General features: G+C 41.6%; 1 protein-coding gene and 1 long non-coding RNA gene across 2 annotated transcripts; one reads left to right on the forward strand and one right to left on the reverse strand.

Moving 5' to 3' along the window:
• The first annotated feature begins 9 nt into the window (after positions 1 to 9).
• LOC118391433 (uncharacterized) lies at positions 10 to 3,532 on the forward strand. Its single transcript, XR_004827139.2, has 3 exons — positions 10 to 272; positions 2,478 to 2,610; positions 3,386 to 3,532. It is a non-coding gene; the product is annotated as an uncharacterized LOC118391433 (long non-coding RNA).
• On the reverse strand, positions 1,076 to 21,300 carry LOC118391432 (excitatory amino acid transporter 1-like). Its single transcript, XM_035782824.2, has 10 exons — positions 21,088 to 21,300; positions 19,906 to 20,045; positions 19,565 to 19,702; positions 13,711 to 13,915; positions 13,546 to 13,588; positions 5,094 to 5,365; positions 4,123 to 4,356; positions 3,654 to 3,848; positions 3,384 to 3,518; positions 1,076 to 2,592 (listed from the first exon to the last, which is right to left on the reverse strand). The coding sequence occupies exons 2-10, from the start codon at positions 20,042 to 20,044 to the stop codon at positions 2,388 to 2,390; spliced, it is 1,566 nt and encodes a 521-aa protein (XP_035638717.1). The 5' UTR covers position 20,045; positions 21,088 to 21,300; the 3' UTR covers positions 1,076 to 2,387.
• Between the last annotated feature and the right edge of the window lie 252 nt (positions 21,301 to 21,552).

A 21,552-nucleotide genomic window follows, 5' to 3' on the forward strand; every position in this document is an offset into this window, starting at 1 on the left:
TTACCCCCAAAAAAAAAAAATATATATATATTTATATATATATATTTGCAAGCAGATAGCTATGTAGCTTGCCAATGTTTGTTTTGTTTTCCTCACGACAACGTCCCACAAGATGCTAAAAAACAGAAATATTTAAATTATATTTCGCGCGCCAGGATCGTCAAGTCACATGACATCACTCTCCCAGAGTGAGTTGCAAGTGTAGGGTCGGTCAGCGAAAGAAAAGTGAAAAATAAAACGGCAACGGCGCATGGTAAATATGGATGTTTCATGTAAGTATAGATGGTTTTACCTGATTTTAGTTTCTGCAGGTGGTTATCAGCTAGAGTATCAACCAGAGTTGGGTCAACATTTTAATAAAATACTGTTGATAAAGCCCACATGTCGGTAGATACTGTATCTTTATCAGCTCACATATAGTGCTGCTCAAGTCTTACCACAAGATGGCAGCAAATGTCCACCAACGATTTAATTGCAACCTGCTGTTCCCGGAACAGCTTGATTGTGAGAATAGAGGGGGACTACTGTAGCTTCTTTCTCTTCCAAACGTCATATTTAACTAGGATGTCGCATTTAGATAAATAATCAACTTTTTTCCTAACATCCATCAAAGATCTTCGCACATAACTACACGATTGTAGATTATTCAGTGTCTGAAACCATTACATTACTATACATACGATATTACATTTACCTTTTAAAGCCACAGTCTATACGTTTCCAGTAATTTCAACTAATTAAATATGCCCCTTGATTTAGAAGAATGTGACTCGTAGCTCATACTATAGTGAGATGAATAGTACAACTGTCTGTATTACCTTATCATAACTAGATAATAAAATAAAGACCTAGGCATATTACTTAATTGTTATGGTTGTGTTCTCATATAAAACAACAGTGTGGCTTTAAGGCACATTTTGAGACATTTGTTAAATTGGGTTACCTTTATCACATTTTGTCCTATTGCACATGTATTACTTTTCATTGTGTGCTGTGTAGGGTAATACTTACTTTGTTATAATTGCTATAACACATGTTATGTAACAGTTTATTACTCACCAAAATCAAACATTGCTTCCTTTTTAAATTTTATTCAAAATGTTATTCACCAAAGACAAATCTACCAGTCCATTTATTTCCTTTTCACCACAAATGTTGCCTTTACAGAAAGTGAACCATCATATCTCAAAACCTAAAGAAAAAAATAAAGAAAATAACATATTTTCTAAATCCGTTTGAGTTAGTTCACACATACTGTAATTATCACGAACTATGTTCCTTGATTTCACTAACCAAGGCATTGGAGTAGCATTTCGGCCCTGAAAACAAATATCTTTCTGAATTGAGATTAAAGAAGACATATTCAAGTAAACAACTATCCATATTATATAGTTAATTTACACATATATCGACATACAATCACTCTACAAAGCCTTAAAAATATTAAACACCTGCTATGATAAAATAATGATGTACTAAATAGTGAAGGATATTTCAAAGACTCGTTTGTCTTAGGGCTGGCTACAAAATAGGGAATATATAGTGATAACAATTGTTGGATACATATATAGTGATGACGATTGTTTGATACATCTCGTTTTAACCATATTGTCAGCATCACAGCACCACCTTCAAGAATTTGATCAATCAAAATAAAGTAAAAATACAATTGGAGTTGTCATATGCAACAGGAATATTGACAGCATGAAAAAAGTTAATCAAATCAAAAAAAAAAAAAAATACACACCACTTGGGGATTGTTATTTAAATTACTGCTTATGATAGGAAGTTGGTTGTTTTTCACCAGAAACAGCTCATAGGGCCTAATTTCATTAGTTGTAGCAAATAAAATGTAATTGTATTTATTATGGATCCCCATTAGCTGCTGCCAAGGCAGCAGCTTCTCTTCCTGGGGTCCACCAAAATTAAGGTAGTTATATACAAATGTGTTCTCTTTTGCTTTTTTTGGAGGATGAAGTCATTCAAACATAGGTTGTCCTTTCATAATTTTACAAAATTCCTTTTGGACATCAACACCCCATATCACTTTCCTCATTACTTATACCATTATACCATATACATATTCTAGGCCATGACTTAACTCAACACAAAAATAACCAGACAAACCATAAAACAGGTGGCCTATCTATCTCGTAGAGAGGCGGCAGATGTAAGTAATTTGATTGGGCAACTTCAGAGAAAGAAACATATTTTAAAAAGTTGGATAGTAAATAGAATAGTTACTTTATGAATAACAAAATAACAAAGGAAAGGAAATATGGTAGAGTGAAAATAACTGGACAAATATGACAGATTGAAAACAAAAATGAACCAAAACATTCAGTGTGTGTGCTTGCGTGTGCTTGTGTGCACTATTGAGCGTTGATCTACATCTTGCTTTCAGTTTTCGGACGTTTGGCATTTTCGTGGTCGTTTTCCTGAGAGATGAGCTGGTATGGTTTCTTCCTCTCCTCTAGCACAATGTTCCCCATCTCCACATCCTTGGCCTGCAGCTCCTGTCGAGATAGGAATTCCACAATGCCAGCCCCAATGGAGTCACCCAAGACGTTGGTTGTGGTACGCAGCCGATCACTACAATCCAGGAATAACGTAAGAAGAAAAAGCTTAACCAGGGTGAAGGAGTCATATACAGTGGGAGGAGGGACAGAGATCGAGAGGGGTGGCGGGACATACAGTTTTTAAAAGAAAACCCTAGCCTATGTCCGCTGGGACGTTTGGTCATGTTATATTGAACAGGTCAAAACATTTACCTATTTCCTGCTTTTGATTAAAGGTAAACTAACGTCTTTAGATTACTCATAGTCAAACGAATGCAGAGGGGAAATAGTCCACAGCATTATCAGCAGAGACAATTCCAATATATCCTGTTAAAGAGTAGTCAGAACACTCCCTATAGGCTATCTCATATTCTAATCACTGTGAGAAACATCCATGTTTTCATTAAATGAGGCTTTGACTCTGTCTGCACATTCCATCCCTCCTAGTTTATGGAGAATGGGATTTTTTCTCACTACCCAATTAGCTGTGTAATTTCTGGGAAGGGAATTCTAATTGAAATCATTAATTTGGGCAACCTAATTATGTTTCTATGTTAAAACAAAAAAAAATGCAATTCCGAAAAGTGGAGCAAGACCCGAGGGATAGTACAAGTGTGTCACTAGGGTTGTAGTTGATAAAAAAAGGATGTTCGACCTTTAAAATGAAAGATAAATGGTTTGCATTTCAGTTCCAGTCATTATACAATTTGTATACTATACACAATAAGTAGTGTGCGTATATTTGCACCATAACAGATTTATCATTATTCAAATATAATTTATCTATTCTCATGTCTCAATCTGAAAATGGGAAAAATTACTCACAGGAACCAATCAACTGCAATGATGAGGGTGATGTCATCAGTGGGAAGTCCAACAGAGGTCAACACAATCACCATGGTGACAAGTCCAGCCTGTGGTATCCCAGCAGCTCCAATACTTGCTGCAGTGGCTGTGATGCTGTTTTATAGCACAACATGATATATTTTAAACTCTTATCTTGATAAATCATGTAATGTAATTGTAATCATATCAACATCTTTTGATTCTGTAAACATAAACTTTAGCTTATTAACCTTAGATACTAATTCTTACCTGATTGTAATGATCTGACCTAAGTTCATGTCCATGTTGTTAACTTGAGCTATGAAGATAGCTGCCAGAGCCTCGTAAAGTGCTGTTCCATCCATGTTAATGGTTGCGCCGACCGGCAACACAAACCGCGTGATGCGCTTATCCACCTTGTTGTTTACCTCCAGACACTTGAAGGTGATGGGAAGGGTTGCTGAGCTGAGATAGAGACGGAGAGAGAAACAGATGGTGTTTGAGTGGTTGTTGTTTTAGATATTTTGTATTAGATCTATTCATCATATTCTCCAGGGGTAAACTTTAGTAACACTACTAACGAGGATGGTGATGTCTTATAGGCACAATCTGATCAAGAACACTCCTGGCCCTACTATAATAGGTTTTGATTTGTCATGAGTCAGGGCCAAGTCAGGCGAGGCTACAGTGTGGCGTAGTCCGAGCAGGCCAGGGAGGAGATTAATGTAAGGGGACCAACCTGGAGGAGGTTCCCAGGGCTGTGATGAGGGCCTCCACCAGCCCCATGATGAAGATGAAGGGGTTCAGCCGTGTGATGGCGAAGTACAGGCCGGGGAGGATGATGAAAGCGTGGATGGACAGGCCTATGATCACTGTGATGGTGTACATGGCCAGCTGACCACCCATCTCAGTGATGTCATCCATCTCCACGATCTTCCCCGATATGAGGAACATGATGCCGATTGGTGCATACCTGTAGAGCAGAGGACGGAGAAGAGGTTATGCTTGGGAAGGGTATGGTCACATAGTTAAAAGGGACTTATTTTTCTGTGTAATACTATAGGCCTGAAAAAGTCAAATGTTTAGTCTCTCACGGACAGACATTTGAGAAATCATCAGTGCATTCTGAGAGTGCAGAGCGCGGGCTATGAAATTACCTTTATTGATAAACAAAACTTGGTTTAAATCTGTCAAATATCTGACTGGGAATATTTTGGATTTATTTGAGTGAACATGTCACTGGTCTTGGTTACAAAGCCTTGTAATTCATCTGTGGAATCATTTAGCATCAGGAAGCTACATGCCCCGAGATGGTTCTATGTTGGCCAATTATGAGATTGCGGTCCTGCAATTATCTCAGTAACCCTAAAGACCTATATCAGATCATGCATGTTTATAGTTACCAGATAATTCATAGCAATACCTCAGGCAAGAGGCTAAATAAAGCCATTTGATTGAATTGAGAGGGAGAGATACACATAGTAACTCCCAACTCTACAGGCACTCTATTGGTAGACTTAGCATTTCAAAGCATTGATGTGTAGATTTCTCTGTGCCTGATCTAATCATGAACCACATGCAATGCAGGGGGTTTGCATAAACACACACACACACACCTAATGAATGATTATTGGACCATCATCATAACACACACACACACACACACACACACCATCCTTATAAACACCTATACACACACCAACTACTCACCACATGATAATTGCCACCAGTCTCATGATAGCCTCATTGAGGCTGTCGAAGAAATCCCTGAGGGGCTGGCCCTGCTCCTTCATGTTGCCGATGATGAGGCCAAAGCACATGGAGAAGACCACCAGCCCCAGGGCATTGACCCCGTTCACCGTGCCTGGGATAGGGATCACCTCCTCCCGGGTAATCTGCTCAGTCAGGTTGGTCAGGTTGAAGACCGAGTCATTCACCGTCACCGTTACATGGACAATTCGCTTCCCGTATTTGGTTTTGAACTGGAGGGAAAGAGCCGGTTACGTGAGTGATGGGTTATCATTGTCTTGTTAAAGTGATGATAGCATGTAATTTCCTTTAGTGAAAGTGTTACTGAAATAGTATTTTTTAAGTAATGTTTCTGAATATTAACTCAGCCTCTTCATTTTGGCCTGTGCTACAGTCTTCAAGTTGGATTTTGATGTGCATCTACTGAACATAGATAAGGTGTCTAGGGAAGGTTGTCAGACTTGTGCCCTTTCGATAGACTAGAGAGCAAAAACTCTAAAGACACCTGCTCCACTCATCACAGCCTTGTGAATTAAACAATGGGCCTCTGTATGGCTGGAGCAGTATTCTGTAAGGTTCAGCTGGATCTATGATGACCCTGTATGGCAGGGGTCCCCAAACTTTTTCCTGTGAGGGCCACATAACTTTTCCCTTCTCTGATGGGGGGCCGGTGTCAGTTTGTAACAGAAAAAGTGTGACGATCGTAGGGGAGCTTAAAAAATTTATTGTTTTCCAGAAAGCCACACATAACCAAATAACCCTTTCCAGGTTCTTTACAGAAAAAAAGTCAGGAAACAAATAATAACACTATTAATGAAATAAATAATAACTAAATAACCCTCTCTGAGTTCTTCATAGAAAAAAAAGCCAATCTTAACAGATAAAAGTTCAGCTCAGTTGTCAGAGCAGAATCTCTCTGACACATATGAGCAGTCTCTTAAAGTTCTTGTGTTCCTTCCTTATAATCCTTTTGTAGGTTCCAGTAGGCTTGTAGACACCGCTGTTTGCAGCTCTCTCTCATCAACTTCCCTGTGAAAACCACAAAAGAAGCAGGTTGAGAAACTGAACTAAGTGATACAGCACCTACACAGCACAATACATTTCACTACCAGTATGGTTGTAAAGATGGATTTTATCCCAGTAGATTTTATTATGATTATATTTGTTTATGCTCAGAATGACTCATTCAAGTCAGAAAAGTGAGCTTACCTATGTATGTTCATCAGTGTGAACTGTGGGCCTGCATCTGGCTGGTGAGAAGTTGAATATCAGGTTCCATTCTAGTTACAGCCAGTCTCAAGTACTGATGCAAATGTTCATCTGTCAATCTTGATCTCATCGGGGTTTTCAGCAGTTTCATGCGAGAAAAGGTTTTCTCGCAGATATACGTGCTGCCAAAAACTGTGGACATTTTCATTGCGTGTTTTTTGATGTTTGGATATGTGTCGTTTGGGAGGGCGGCATAGAAGTCAATGAGACTGTTGGGCTTGAATGCGTCTTTCAGAACATCACAGTTCTGTAACTCAGCCAACTCAAACTGATATGAAGGCTGGGCTTCATCAATGTCGGCAACAAAGGGGTTCTGAAAAAGACGGATTTCTTTTGCATGAACATGTAGTTCACTGAATCGCACACCGAACTCCGCCTTCAGCATTTCCAGTGCTTCCACGCACTTCTCAGCTGGGAACGGGACCGCTGGGTTCTCTGTCGACAGGTTTTGGGTAGCAGGAAGATGGACGAAGTTGCGCTTTTTCACTTGTTCCAAAAGCAGCGCTAATTTCACCTCAAATGCTTTTATGTGTGAATACATGTCGCAAATGAGTTTCCCCTCGCCTTGTAGCTGCAAGTTAAGGCTGTTAAGTATTTCTGTCACGTCTGTTAAAAATGCGAGGTGCCATTTCCATTCTGGGTCGATCAGCTCTGGGACCGTTTTGTCTTTTAAATGAAGAAATGCGTTAATTTCGGGTAGCAGCTCGTAAAAACATTATTCCGTTCTCTCTTTGACAGGGCCGGGCCTAGGATTTTTTTTCTGGAGGCCAAATAGGAAAAAAATTCGATAGCGTCTCTGGTATTGTTCAGAGGGCCGGGCCAAATGTGCTGACGGGCCGTATCCGGCCCGCGGGCCGTAGTTTGGTGACCACTGCTGTATGGGGAGAGGATCCAGACCACAAAGTGTTGAGCTCCCCATGGACATGCCCCCCCCCACCACCAAAAGCCATGGGAAAAAGGTTTAGAATGACAGGAAATTAGCTCAGACTTGCCCGGGGCCCTGCGAAACTGCGGTACGCCACAACCCCCACAATGCTACTATTGCAACACTGCCAATGCTTCATTGCAGTTCAGACCCCACTGTGTCCATCAACCATACCACAACAACTCCAAAACATTCAGATGAATAATGGAAGTGGGTTCTTTCTTATCTGCCGCTGGTGATCATTTTTTATTTACAGCAGAAGTCCAGGCTGTATCACAACCGGCCGTGATTGGGAGTCCCATAGGGCGGCGCACAATTGGCCCAGCGTCGCCCGGGTTAGGGTTTGGCCGGGATAGGCCGTCATTGCAAATAAGAATTTGTTCTTAACTGACTTGCCTAGTTAAATAAAGTTTTTTTTTTTTTTTATGTTTAAAAAAATTCAAATCTGATTTTGTCATTTGTTCCGCGTGGTCGGAATTTTTCTTCCAGTGTAAATAAAAGTCGCCCTCAGTTTTTTTAATTTTATGTCTCTTGTGTAATGATTTATCTCTACTCAGAAAATCCAAAACCAGAAAGCTTCTTCTGAAAGTGTCAATAATGTGTCCATTCACAAAAAGTATTTCGCAAAACGTATCCTTTTTTATTGCCATCATTATTTCAACAGAACCATTTTCCGTGGCAAACTTTTACTTAGGGGTTAATCTGCTTATTGAATGAGGAAAGCTGTTTTACTTTATACCTTTCAGACTGTCAGTACAGTTGAAAGTATGGATTATATCCCTCGCGCTCCACGCAGGTCAGGTAATAATTAAAACAGTCACGCTGTTGATGTGACAGCTTGAGAAGACGTGCCCACGGTTCACAACAAACCATACGTCAGACCACGCACTGTCTCTTATTTCTTCTCGCAAAGTTATTTTAGCCATATTGCTCAAGTTGACTGCTTCGCTGCTCCCATTTTTCAAATTACATTTTCCCAGGTCCTGGTAAAGCAGGGGTTCCCAAACTTTTTTTGGACCAAGACCCCATTTTGATATCTGAAAATTCTTGCGAGCCCAACCATGTGAAAAAAAATGATGTAATTAACAGCAAATGTTTACTTTTTTATTTGGGGCTTTGGCAGAATTGAAAAACATTCTAACAGTATTTCTGATTGGCTTCTCAACTCACCATCATATACTTTTAATGTGGGGCTGTGACAGTCAATTCCAAATGAGTTTGACATAATGTCTCTTATCTCATCACCACTAATAAAATGGGTGTGCTTGATGCATGTCACGTCGGAGATTCTCAAAATCAGGGGGTGTGGTCGACAGCGCACACCTCATATTTGCTGTCACATCCAACCTGGATCTATATTTGGTTTTAATGCAGACGATAGCACTGAATCCAGCTTCACACAGATATGAGCAGGGTGAAGGGTACCATGAGGTTTATAGTGCTTTCAAAACAACTGGGAACTCTGGAAAAATACGAGCTCAAATCATGGCTTCAGTGATCTTCAGGTCGGAAAGGTGGAGCTCGAGAAACGATTTTTTAAAACGATTTTCCCAGTCTGCGCTTGTTTTTTTCAGAGTTCCCAGTTGTCTTGAATGCACTGAAGTCGGAGATTTCCGAGTTCCCACTTACAAGTTCCCAGTTGTTTTGAATGTGGCATAAATGCTTAGAGGGAGACGGCAGGGTATTTATTCCCTTTGAGTCAGGAACAAAAACTGCTCCGTAGTGACCCGTGAATGCATTCAGTCACATGACCGCTCGATTAGCTGTTCGATTTCACTTACCGGTATGTCAACTGAGCCAGGGTCACAGTCAAACAGATTGGGAAGTAGGTCCTAAAGTGCTCTTCCAAGCATTGGAGGTGAGCAATCATCACTCATGTTGGACACTTACAGATGCTGTTTTCTGTCAGTAACATGCACAGGCGAGGGAAGGGGGCATGGCTTTTGGAAGACTCTCCAATAAGAATTATTTCCTCTGAATCCACTGATTCGGTCACTCACCAGCGTAGCCTAGTGGTTAGAGCGTTGGACTAGTAACCGTAAGGTTGCGAGTTCAAACCCCCAAGCTGACAAATCTGTCGTTCTGCCCCTGAACAGGCAGTTAACCCACTGTTCCCAGGCCGTCATTGAAAATAAGAATATCTATAACTGACTTGCCTGGTTAAATAAAGGTAAAATTTTTAAAAATGTTGTGGTTTTAAAAAAAAAAAATGTTTTTTTAGTATTCCAGTTAGTCTTGTTCCATCACTGCAACTCACGTATAGACTGAGGAGAGGCAAAGGTCGAGAGCCATGCATCCTCCAAAACACAACCCGCACTGCTTGCTTACCCCGGAAGCAGGTTGTATACACAATGTGTCGGAAGAAATAACGTACAGATGGCGAGTAAAGTCAGCATGCATGCCCAGCCCCCCACAAGGAGTCACTAGAGCGCAATGGGACAAGGACATCCCGGCCGGCCAAACCCTTCCCTAACCTGGATGATGCTGGGCCGATCATGTGCCACCTCATGGTTCTTCTGGTCGCGGCAAGCTGCGACACAGCCTAGGATCGAACCCGGGTCTGTAGTGACGCCTTTAGCACTGCCTCAGACCGCTACGCCACTTGGGAGGCCACCCATAGAATGTTTTTGTATTTCCCCTGCATGTTTGTGTTCAATTCGTTCAGTTTCCCAAATATGTCTGTCACATTCTTTTCATTACACAAAAAGTCAGTTTCTTTTACATACATTGAGAATGACAACAGTACCTCTCTCAATGTGAAAAATTGTTCTAACCCTCGATTACCATCAAGCCTCAGTATGAAATAGAACATTGTCATGCCTCCACATAGTTTTGCGAACAGGCGTGCTCACAGTGGATGTGGTTTGATAAAGTTTACAATCGAAGTTACCTGCTGCAGTATATCTCTCCATTTGGAGAGCATAAGCTGGGGAGTTTTGAGTCATTCAATTAGTTTCCTCTTGATTGCTAACAATAGCAAAAATTGTTCGTTTAACAGTGTTATCTCACAAAGGTATTGATTTGAGTCTCGGTGTCTCTGCCTCCCCACACATTCTTTTTTCACCATATCAATTGTGGCCGGTAATATCAAAGTCTCTGCAATAGTTTGTGGATTCATAGCGTAGCGGGCCTAGTCATTCACTGTGGGAATGATTCAAATGCAACGGGCAAGTGCAGCCTTTTCCCATGATCTAAGGGCGTTCTGGTTCAATTTGATTTTTTAGATTAGAATCATTTTCATTTAGATTTTTAAGGTTAATCACATTACAATGATTTTGAGATACAAAGACAATATTATAATATACCTGCAAAACACCAGTCTCAACGTCAACAGTGAAGAGGTGAATCCAGGATGCTGGCCTTCTAGGCAGAGTTGCAAGGAAAAATAAATATCTCAGACTGGCCAATAAAAGAAAAGATTAAGATGGGCAAAACACAGACACTGGACAGAGGAACTCTGCCTAGAAGATAAGCATCCTTGAGTCGCCTCTTCATTGTTGATGTTGAGACTGGTGTTTCGCGGGCACTATTTAATGAAGCTGCTGGTTGATGACTTGTGAGGCATCTGTTTCTCAAACTAGACACTCTAATGTACTTGTCCTCTTGCTCAGTTGTGCACCGGGGTCTCCCACTCCTCTTTCTATTTTGGTTAGGGCCAGTTTGCGCAGTTCTGTGAAGGGAGTAGTACACAACGTTGTACGAGATCTTCAGTTTCTTGGCAATTTCTCGCATGGAATAGCTTTCATTTCTCAGAACAAGAATAGAAAGTTCTTTGTTTCTGGCCATTTTGAGCCTGTAATCGAACCCACAAATGCTGATGCTCCACATACTCAACTAGTCTAAAGAAGGCCAGTTTTATCGCTTCTTTAATCAGAACAACAGTTTTCAGCTGTGCTAACATAATTGCAAAAGGGTTTTCCAATGATCAATTGGCCTTTTAAAATGATAAGCTTGGATTAGCTAACACAACGTGTTATTGGAACACAGGAGTGATGGTTGCTGATAATGGGCCTCTGTATGCCTATGTAGATATTCCATAAAAAAATCTGCCGTTTCCAGCTACAATAGTCATTTACAACATTAACAATGTCTACGCTGTATTTCTGTACAATTGTTTTAATTGACAAAATATGTGCTTTTCTTTCAAAAACAATACAGTTTTTAAGTGACCCCAAACTTTTGAACGATAGTGTGTGTATGTATGTGTGTGTGTGTCAAGATATCCTCCACTGACATGCATGTTATCGAGACCACGGGGCACTAGTCATCCTTCGACTGTTTAAATCTCAAAACAAGTCCCTTTCCCTAGATAACCACGTCTCATAGCGTGCAGGCAGTCTAGGAAGATTGTTAGCCTCGCCAGCTATATGAAGTAAGATTCGAACTGCCTCCCCCAGGCATCCCTCTCCTCCTCTAGGACACTACAAGCTATCTAGCTAACCAACTCAACCTAGCTGCCACTGTGTGTTCTCAGCTAGCTAAACACTCAACCTAGCTGCTTACCAAACGAGTGTTTTTCATAAATTAAGCCTACATTTAAACATGGTATCTCTCCTGCAGTTGGCTCACAATAAATAATTTTATTTATTTTTAACCCCCTTTTTCTCCCCAATTTCGTGGTATCCAATTGTTAGTAGTTACTATCTTGTCTCATCGCTACAACTCCCGTACGGGCTCGGGAGAGAGGAAGGTCGAAAGCCATGCGTCCTCCGAAACACAACCGAACCAAGCGGCACTGCTTCTTAACACAGCGCATCCAACCCGGAAGCCAGCTGCACCAATGTGTCGGAAGAAACGACGTGCACCTGGCGACCTGGTTAGCGTGCACTGCACCCGGCCCTCCACAGGAGTCGCGATGAGATAAGGATAAGGACCCTCCCGAACCCAGACAACGCTAGGTCAATTGTTCGTCGCCCCATGGACCTCACGGTCGCGGCCGGCTGCGACAGTCTGGGCCCACAATAAATTATTTTGAGGTTGCTGTACAACTCCTGCCAGATTATTGTAGCCCTCTACCTTTACTGGTAGCTGCTCTGTTATACAGCTTCTGGTTACTATTATATTAGTTAATTTGATTAATTAGTATATTTGCATGAGAATATATATATATATATTTTTTTTATTCACTTTCTTAGCTGAGAGACTACCACATCACCATTGCTGGACATGCATTGCTGCTCCTCATTTGGATTTGAACTACAAGTGGAAGATGGTCATGACCTGTTCCCCGCCTGCCTAGGCATTGGCCACCTGCGAGATGCATTATCTGACCACAGCATTAACTGCACCATCATGCCTGTAAAGGTGAGGGAAGCGCAGCTAGCCAGAGTTGAGGGCCTGGTTTTCACAGATAATTTGAGTCTCTGTGCCTCTGTCTCCCCACACATTGTTTTTTCACCATATCAATTGTGGCTAGTAATATCAAAGTCTCTGCAATAGTGTGTGGTTTCATAGCATTGTTCGCCAGTACCCACTCAGCGCCACCAAGAGAGGGTAAGGCCACAAAACTCTATATGCAAGCCTCGGAGCACTACAGGAAGTCAGACCAGCTGTTCCTGTGTCAAAAGGCCTTGCATTGTCCAAGCAGAGGTTTTCACACTGGGTTGTGGATGTCATCGCTCAGGCCTATAATGGTGTAGGGCTCCCTGTTCCAGAACATGTGATATGTCACTCTACCAGAAGTGTCACCACATCCAGTGCTCCCCTAAAAGGCGTCCCCATGAATGAGATATGTGCAGCTGCTACCTGGTCGTCGCCCTGCACATTCTTAAGATTTTACAAGGTCAACGTCTCATCCTGCCACACCATGGGACCTGCCATTTTCCCAGTGACATTGTCGCATTACTCAGAGGTTAATAGTACTATAACTGTACTGACGTCTGAAAGGTATGAAGTAGAACAGAAGTTACGATTGTAATTATGGTTCTACGAATATCTGTAAGACCGTCAGTACTTTCCTGTCACACTGAATCTTTGGGCAAGAAGATTTTCTGAGACCGTGTGTGGTCTGATGTATGGTTTTATATGAACTGCGGGGGCACCTCCTACCATGCTGTCACATCACCGACGTGACTTTGTTGTTGTTATTACTCGACCTGTGGGGAGTGCGAGGGATATCATCCACAATTTAAACCGTACTGACGGTCTTCAAGGAATTCGTAGAACCATAGTTAAATTTGTAGCATCCGTTTGTAGTAATAAAGTCATTAAATGCTTTACCTGCTGTGTGCAGGCCTGGACCATGTTTGGTGGAAACATGTTTCTGAAATGAAAGAGCATGATCATCACAATGAATGAACACAGGGGTACAATGGCACAAAAACAGTTCATATTTCCTCCACTAAACCCCTGACCCTCCTCCTACTCTAGTATGCAGCTAGCTACCTGATCAGATCCAGGAAGGCGTCGGCAGGGCTGATGTCCTCTATCTTCGACTGTTTCATGAACTCATCCTTAGATCCTTTCCCAGGGTGGATGATGAGCACCACGATAATGCCGATGATGACAGCGATAATGGTGGTGGTCATGTAATACACCACAGCTCGCATGCCCATCTTTCCTGAAGCCTTGCTGTCCAGTGCTGCCATGCCTGGTTGGGAGAGACAGGGGAGATGTTGTTTAGAAGAACAGTATTATCCCATTGTGCAACATTTCTATCATTTCTTCATAGCAGTGGCATGAAAACACTTGAAATAGCAATTGCCTAGCCATATTAGCCTGCATTCTGTATAGCTCCTGAAGCTATGCTGATGTGTTGCATGGTGTTGGAGCCAGAGAGACAGAAGGGTGAGTCCTTGCTCTGGTCAAGAAAAACCCAATGCCCTAAGGCAGAGACAGGAACACTGTGAGAACTGAGGAGAATTGATTGAGAATTGTTGAGAAGTGTCTATGCCATAACAGGCAATTGTTGGCTGGTATTGGAACAGCAGGGTTCTCAGATATCTCATCATAGGTGAAAATGAGGTTGAACTCAGTGAACTGGGGCTATCAGCTGTAACATCAAGAGACCATTGGCGACCCGTCATTCTGTTTTGAGCCCCATATTTTTAGCAAAAAAATTATAAAATATATTTTATTTTTGGGGGGGCTTGCCTGTTTTGCATGTTATTTTGGCATTAATAGATATCAGTTCAAAATCATGTTTAAAAAAATAAAGATGCACACAAACATGGTCTCTTCTTTATTTTCTTGAGTAAGGCAGCTCCAAATTGCAGGTGTTTCAGTCTAGCTTAGTGCTTTCTGTGGTGGTGGTGGGGCAAGCCAGCAGAAAATACAGAGCTCTGCTCTCATGGGGACACTACATTTTCTTTTTTCTTTATTTAACTAGGCAAGTCCATTAAGAACAAATTCTTATTTTCAATGACAGCCTAGGAACAGTGGGTTAACTGCAGAACAACAGATTTGTACCTTGTCAGCTCAGGGATTTGAACTTGCAACCTACCAGTTACTAGTCCAATGCTCTAACCACTAGGCTACCCATCACCACCAAGTCTATGGGTAGACCTCGAAAATTCTAGCCATTTGGGTATTGCCATAGAGTTACATTAGAAGTGCCCATCCAAGAAGGCTCAAGGTCATTGGCCACAGATATAATTACGTCAAATCACGTTATACAGTTGCAGTCAGAAGTTTACATACACCTTAGCCAAATACATTTAATGTCAGTTTTTAAAAATTCCCTGTCTTAGGACAGTTAGGATCACCACTTTATGTTAAGAATGTGAAATGTCATAATAATAGTAGAGAGTGATCTATTTGAGCTTTTATTTATTTTCTTCACATTCCCAGTGAGTCAGAAGTTTACATACAATAAATTCGTATTTGGTAGCAATGCCTTTAAATTGTTTAACTTGGGTAAAATGTTTTGGGTTGGCTTTCACAAGCTTCCCACAATAAGTTGGGTGAATTTTGGCCCATTCCTCCTGACAGAGCTGGTGTAACTGAGCCAGGTTTGTAGGCCCCCTTGCTCGCACACGCTTTTTCAGTTCTGCCCACAAATGTTCTATAGGATCGAGGTCAGGGCTTTGTGATGGCCACTCCAATACCTTGACTTTGTTGTCCTTAAGCCATTTTGCAACAAATTTGAAAGTATGCTTGGGGTCATTGTCATTTGGAAAACCCATTTGCAACCAAACTTTAACTTCCTGACTGATGTCTTGAGATGTTGCTTCAATATATCCACATCATTTTACCTCCTCATGATACCATCTATTTTGTGAAGTGCACCAGTCCCTCCTGCAGCAAAGCACCCCCACAACATGATGCTGCCACCCCCTTGCTTCACGGTTGGGATGGTGTTCTTCGGCTTGCAAGCGCCCCCCTTTTTCCTCCAAACATAACGATGGTCATTATGGAAATTGCTCCGAAGGATGAACCAGACTTGTGGTGGTCTACAATTATTTTTGAGGTCTTGGCTGATTGAGTTTGAAGGTATGCCTTGAAATACATCCACAGGTACACCTCCAATGATGTCAATTAGCCTATCCGAAACTTCTAAAGCCATGACATAATTTTCTGGAATTTTCCAAGCTGTTTAAAGGCAAATGTGAACTTAGTGTATGTAAACATCTGACCCACTGGAATTGTGATACAGTGAATTATAAGTTAAATAATATGTCTGTAAACAATTGTTGGAAAAATGACTTGTGTCATGCACAAAGTAGATGTCTTAACCAACATGCAAAAACTATAGTTGGTTAACAAGAAATTTGTGGACTGGTTGGAAAACGAGTTAACCTAAGTGGATGTAAACTTCTGACTTCAACTGAATGTACAGTAGCTTTGATTGGACTGTTCATGTCAACATCATACTTTCAAAATCCTCGCTACCAGTCATTATGAATCAAGTCAACAATCTACTGGCAAATCATTTTTAATCCTTGTCATATGAAGAGAAATAATGAAGAGATTATAGATAAAACTTATCGGTGCTCATTGTCCATTGGACATAAACATTACACAACAAGTTGGAAATCGCAAATTCACCAATGAGTGGTTTGGAAGGAATCAGTGACTGGCTGTGTGGTCCCAAATCTGCGGTTAAGGGGCTCTTTTCCAAGTTTAAAATGATAAACATTCAACATTGGCCATGCTGCCAATGAAGCTGTCACGTATGCTCACCGCTCTTCCTGCCCTGCATCACGCACTCCTTCCATCCATTATACACACCTGCCTTCCCTCATCACGCACATCAGCGATATTGGACTCCCCTGGACTCACTCATCACCTGTTATTACCTCCCCTATATTTGTCAGTTCCCCAGCTCTGTTCTCCGCTTCTGCATTGAGTGTCTTTTGTTTGTGTTACTCGTTTCCTGACGCTGTTCCAGTCTCGTTCCATGTCCGTTCTACATTAAATGTTTTACTCCCCGTACCTGCTTCGTCTCTCCAGTGTCATCCCATGTGACAGAAGCATGATTTGTGCTGCGCTCAAAACAACTTATCTCAGAACTGCGAAAACGTGACTTCAGTGAGTTCAAGACAACTGGGCAGTCGGGAATAAACAAGCTCCGACTGGGAAAAAATGATTTAAACGGTCATCCAACTCGGAATTGTAAATCTGGCCTCTTTCTAGAGCTACGACCTAAAGATTAATGAAGTTATCAAGATTCAACCTTATTTTTTTCTGAGTTGTTTTGAAAGCACCATAAATCCAGAGAATGCCAGACTTTGATGACAAAATTTGCCCACGAAGGACCACCTTCCTGTTCAAGTGAACACAGCACAACAATGTGAGTCCAAAAATGTATTGTATGATGCTGCATAAATGATGTAATATGCCAGGGAGATATGTTTACTGTCGCTAAGAAAGTAATTCAAAATCAAATCAAAATGTATTTGTCACATACAACGAATACATGTGTAGACCTAACAGTGAAATGCTTACTTACAAGCCCTTAACCAACAATGCAGTTTTAAGAAGAAGAAATAAAAGTAACAAATAATTATAGGGCAGCAGTAAAATAACAATAGCGAGGCTATATACAGGGGTACCGGCACAGAGTCCATGTGTGGGGCACTGGTTGGTCGTGGAAATGGAGGTAATATGTACATATAGATAGAGTTAAAGTGACTATGCATAGATAATAAACACAGAATAGCAGCAGCGTAAAAGAGGGGAGGAACAATGCAAATAGTCTGGGTAGCCATTTGATTAGACTATGGGTATGTTGTGTAGTAAGATGTTAGTAACCCATGTGCCTCACCCTAATAATTTGGTCTATTTACTTTACTAATAATTTGGTCTATTTAATTTTGCCTACTGTTCTGACATGGTGGTGCACATGTAGCCTATATAGCCTGTTTTAGATAAATGCCATCATTGAATATTGTAAGAGCTTTCACTGTCTACTTATATGCCCCCTTTATTTATCCTACGGTTCTGACTTGGTGTACAGGGAGAACACTGTAAGAACGACCCATGTTCTGAATTCTGTCACTGTACATTTCAAAAGTGCTAAACAAATAGTTATATCGACTACGTCCGTCTTAGCTCGCTCGTTAATGTCTTAATCGAAATGACGGATTGCGTCTTATCCTCTTGTCGTCCCCTTATGCCATAGTTTGTACATCTCATTTGTCATTAGAAACCAAATTTGTTTAAGCAAGTTAGCCACATCAGCTATGTTTTTATAAAAAAAGGCAGTAAATGAGGCAGGTGTGCAGATTAATGGGCTGCCTGACAGTCATCTGACAGAAATCAGGTTAATAGCAAAACATACAGGCGAGCAAATGTATTGAGGTTCTCCATCTGAAATTAGATAAGGATTATGGTTTGCTTCTCCCGACTGACATCTCTCAATCTTACGAAAAGGCCACGGGTAAGAGAGCCATTATAGAGAAAGACCTCTACCTGAAAAAGCGTTGCAATAAAGTTTGCTTTGGATTTTACAAGGTGTCAGGGGCCGTTCTGGTGTGCTGATGGAGTAAGCATTTTTTGTGTAAGTGAGATGTCTGTGCTTTAATTCTGTTAGGGGCACTGCCATTAGACTAAACCTCCTCACCCTCCATTTAACCCTCGTTCAACTCTCAATCTCCTTCATCCCGCTTCCCTCTCCCACAATCACCCCTCTGCTCCTTTCTGTGTCTCTCTCTGTTCTGTGCCTCTTTATTTCACTATCTCTCCCTGTTTCTCCCTTTCTCTTTTTCTGTCTCTTCCCTCCATCCTCTCTCTGAGTCCTCAGAAACTTGTCCACTTGCCATGCGCCCATAACGACTTTGCATCTCCACATTGCCATGGAAACTGCAAACAAGACTGTGTGACCACTTTCACAGGACTAAAGAAATGACTTATGTGGGTTCTTTTCAGGGGTTACTACAAAGACGAAGGATGAAACAAAAATTGACCCCACACATCTCCTTTTCTGCCGCTCTCCACAGTTCTACTGTTTTTTAGTGTTTAAAATGTGATCAGAGAAAGGATTCTTGGTAAACATTCACTGCTTTTTTCAAGCCAGTGTGAACATTCACTAATTAGGTTAGTTTAAAAAGAGGTTAGTTTGAAAAGAAAATTAGATACAGATCAGCTCAATCTTACTTTGAGAAATGACTAGAGCTTAGCGTTAGCATAGTGATGTCATTTATACTATACGTCATACCAAGCTAGGTCATATGGATCCTAACCTTGTTGAGGACTCAGGAAGATACTAGATGGTGTAGTTACATGTCTGCTTGTGTACCTGGGCAGTGGCCTCTTTTTTCTAGGTCGTAACCTCTTATCCCACCACCCTCCAAACCACTTTCTGTATTTTGGTGCTGGGTGTCATGGAATGCCACAAAACAATACAGCTGTGTAGAAAGTGGCGGAGTGGCACATTGTGTGCTTTTATCCTTGTGAAGTGAAGCTGGAGGAAGAGGTTCAAAGGGGGTACCCATCCCAAAGCTACCCTCTCAGACCCACAGGCAGTGGGTGTCTTTTCTACTGAAGCTAACCCCACTCCCTCCATCCCTCTTCCCTCATTCTCTACACCACATTTTAATAGAAAAGGAGTACAATGAAGTGACTGTCTCCATACCAGAGCCTAGAGACCAATGGGAATCTGGAGAAAAATACATTTCACACGGATCAAGCACAAGTTACAGTACCTGTGCTTGTGCCTCAAGCCCCTTTGGCATTCTCCTTTTTCCTTTGGGCCTCCACACCTGTCTTTCATACACCACTAAATCAACCCCTCATCTGCATGCTCAAAACATCTAAACTTGCCTCTGGTGGAGGGCATCCGTATAGTGACTTGGTGTACCTGTGATTAGACTGGATACTAGCAGGGGAAGCACCAGCATCTGTAGCATCCTCATCAGCAGCTCTCCGGGGAAAGAGAAGTACTTCACCTCTCGGTAGGTCATTTTATAGGGACGCAGTGCAAAGCCTAGGATTATACCTGGAGAATCAGAAGGGCTGATTAGTGGGCTTGAAACATGAACATGAAACTGCATGTAGAACAGTCTGTCTCTCAATCACCTCTAGAATGAGGTTTGTAGGTGAGTCTCCCTATTGGATTTTGGATTGCAATAGATGAGCATGGGCTACGCTAGGCTACCCTGCCGTATGTAGGCCCCACCGGGGGGGGGGGGGTTCACTCACCTACAATGACGGCAGCTACAGTAAAGAGCACGAAGGCGTGCTTCTTGAAGAATGCCTGGACATCTTCTTTAGAGATATCCTCCACTTTCCTTTTGGCCTTCATGGTCCTTATGTGGATGCCCTCCCGGATCCGCTGCATCCTAGTGGGGAAATACAAAGCCGGGAGAGTTTCCTCATTACTGGTCATGACTGCAGACGGGACTAGGGGTGTCTCACACACCTCTTAAACACCCAGAGAACCTGAACCAATGGGTCGGACTGGACCTTACCTTGGTGATAGCTACTGGAGATAGATGAAATGACACATGGCAATACACATGCAGTTGAAATGACACATGCAGACGTTCACATTGATATTGCAATGCACTTGATAAGAGAAAAAAAGGATAGCTTCTTTTTCTTATCGCAAATCTTGACCATATGGTGTGTAATCAAAATAACAATACATAACAGTACATAAATTGATATGATAAAATAATCACAGAACCTTGAGAAGAGAGCAAGTAATTTTAGTATAACAAAAAAGCCAGCATTTTTTTCCATTATGAATCCATCCATGACAAGCATCGAAGACACTGAACACAGGAAGCATGGAACCCTGCAGGTGCAGCTCTGCATCCATAATACATCATGGCAAATCATTAGTCTATCCTGGAGGATTATAAATACAAAAACTCATGCACACCAGAATAATGGAATAACAAAAACAATATTTTTGTGCTTTCTTTAAAAAAAACATTACTCTTAGAGGAAATGTGTTTGTGCCCTCGTACATTTAATAGATGCCCCGTCATGCATTAAAGAAACTTAACAGAAAGCACCTTACAGCTAGCTCTATGTTGGAAAGGCACAATTTGTCAATCAGTTGTTTGATTGAAAATGCCAGTTGGCAACACTCTGAACAAACTGCACATTTATATACAAAGATTCTGTTTGCATTTCAATTAATGTAAATGATGTGGACATGTTACTATGGATAGTGTAAAATGTCATGAAAATCAGAACAAAGGATGAGACCTTTCATGAGTGGCCACATCAACAGTATGTACCCCTGATATACAGATACAACAACACAAGGTCCACACAGACCTGGCCATTCCCTTGCTCAACACCACCAACAACTCTCAGTTGTTAGGAACTTCAAGAAATCCTAAAAAGGGAAAAGCAAAACAGAACACTGACCTTCACCAGTGTAGATGTTCCTTCTTTAGACAAACTCCTATTCCTGACGATGCTCAGGGTTATCCTCAGCCTGGTCAGGCAGGCAGGCAGGTCAGGTAGGCAGGGAGCAGCAGTGGGTCCGTCAAGAAGTCAGAGAAGGGAGGAGAGATGGAGTGAGAGAGACGGGCACACAGAGAATGGTAGATGTGCGTATATGTTCTCTTAAGACGACTGAAGCAATCCCTCATACTCCCATTCTCTGAAGAGGGAGGAGACTTTAAAACTCAGAGAGAGAGAGAGAGGAGGAGGCAGTGAGGGGAGATGATAGCCCTTCCTATTTATTGTTTTTCTATTAATTTTACACTGTTTCAGTTGACACAGTCTCTCTATGATTTGGGGAATGTTATGTACCTAACTCATTCCAATGAGACTGCCCTCAGTGATGCTCAGAAAGCAGAAGTGAGTAAGAGTGGACAGTAGGCTATT

This window comes from Oncorhynchus keta, chromosome 12, assembly GCF_023373465.1.
Source record: "Oncorhynchus keta strain PuntledgeMale-10-30-2019 chromosome 12, Oket_V2, whole genome shotgun sequence".
Classification (NCBI taxonomy): Eukaryota; Metazoa; Chordata; class Actinopteri; order Salmoniformes; family Salmonidae; genus Oncorhynchus; species Oncorhynchus keta.

What these genes read in the sequence shown, in the direction of transcription:
- LOC118391432 (XM_035782824.2), bottom strand. Translation starts at nt 20,044, where the DNA reads ATGCAGCGGATCCGGGAGGGCATCCACATAAGGACCATGAAGGCCAAA. An exon ending in AGTATCCAGTCTAATCACAG is followed by an intron (nt 13,916 to 19,564) that starts GTACACCAAGTC and finishes TCTCCCAACCAG; the next exon opens with GCATGGCAGCACTGGACAGC. An exon ending in GCCCTGGGAACCTCCTCCAG is followed by an intron (nt 3,849 to 4,122) that starts GTTGGTCCCCTT and finishes TCTCTATCTCAG; the next exon opens with CTCAGCAACCCTTCCCATCA.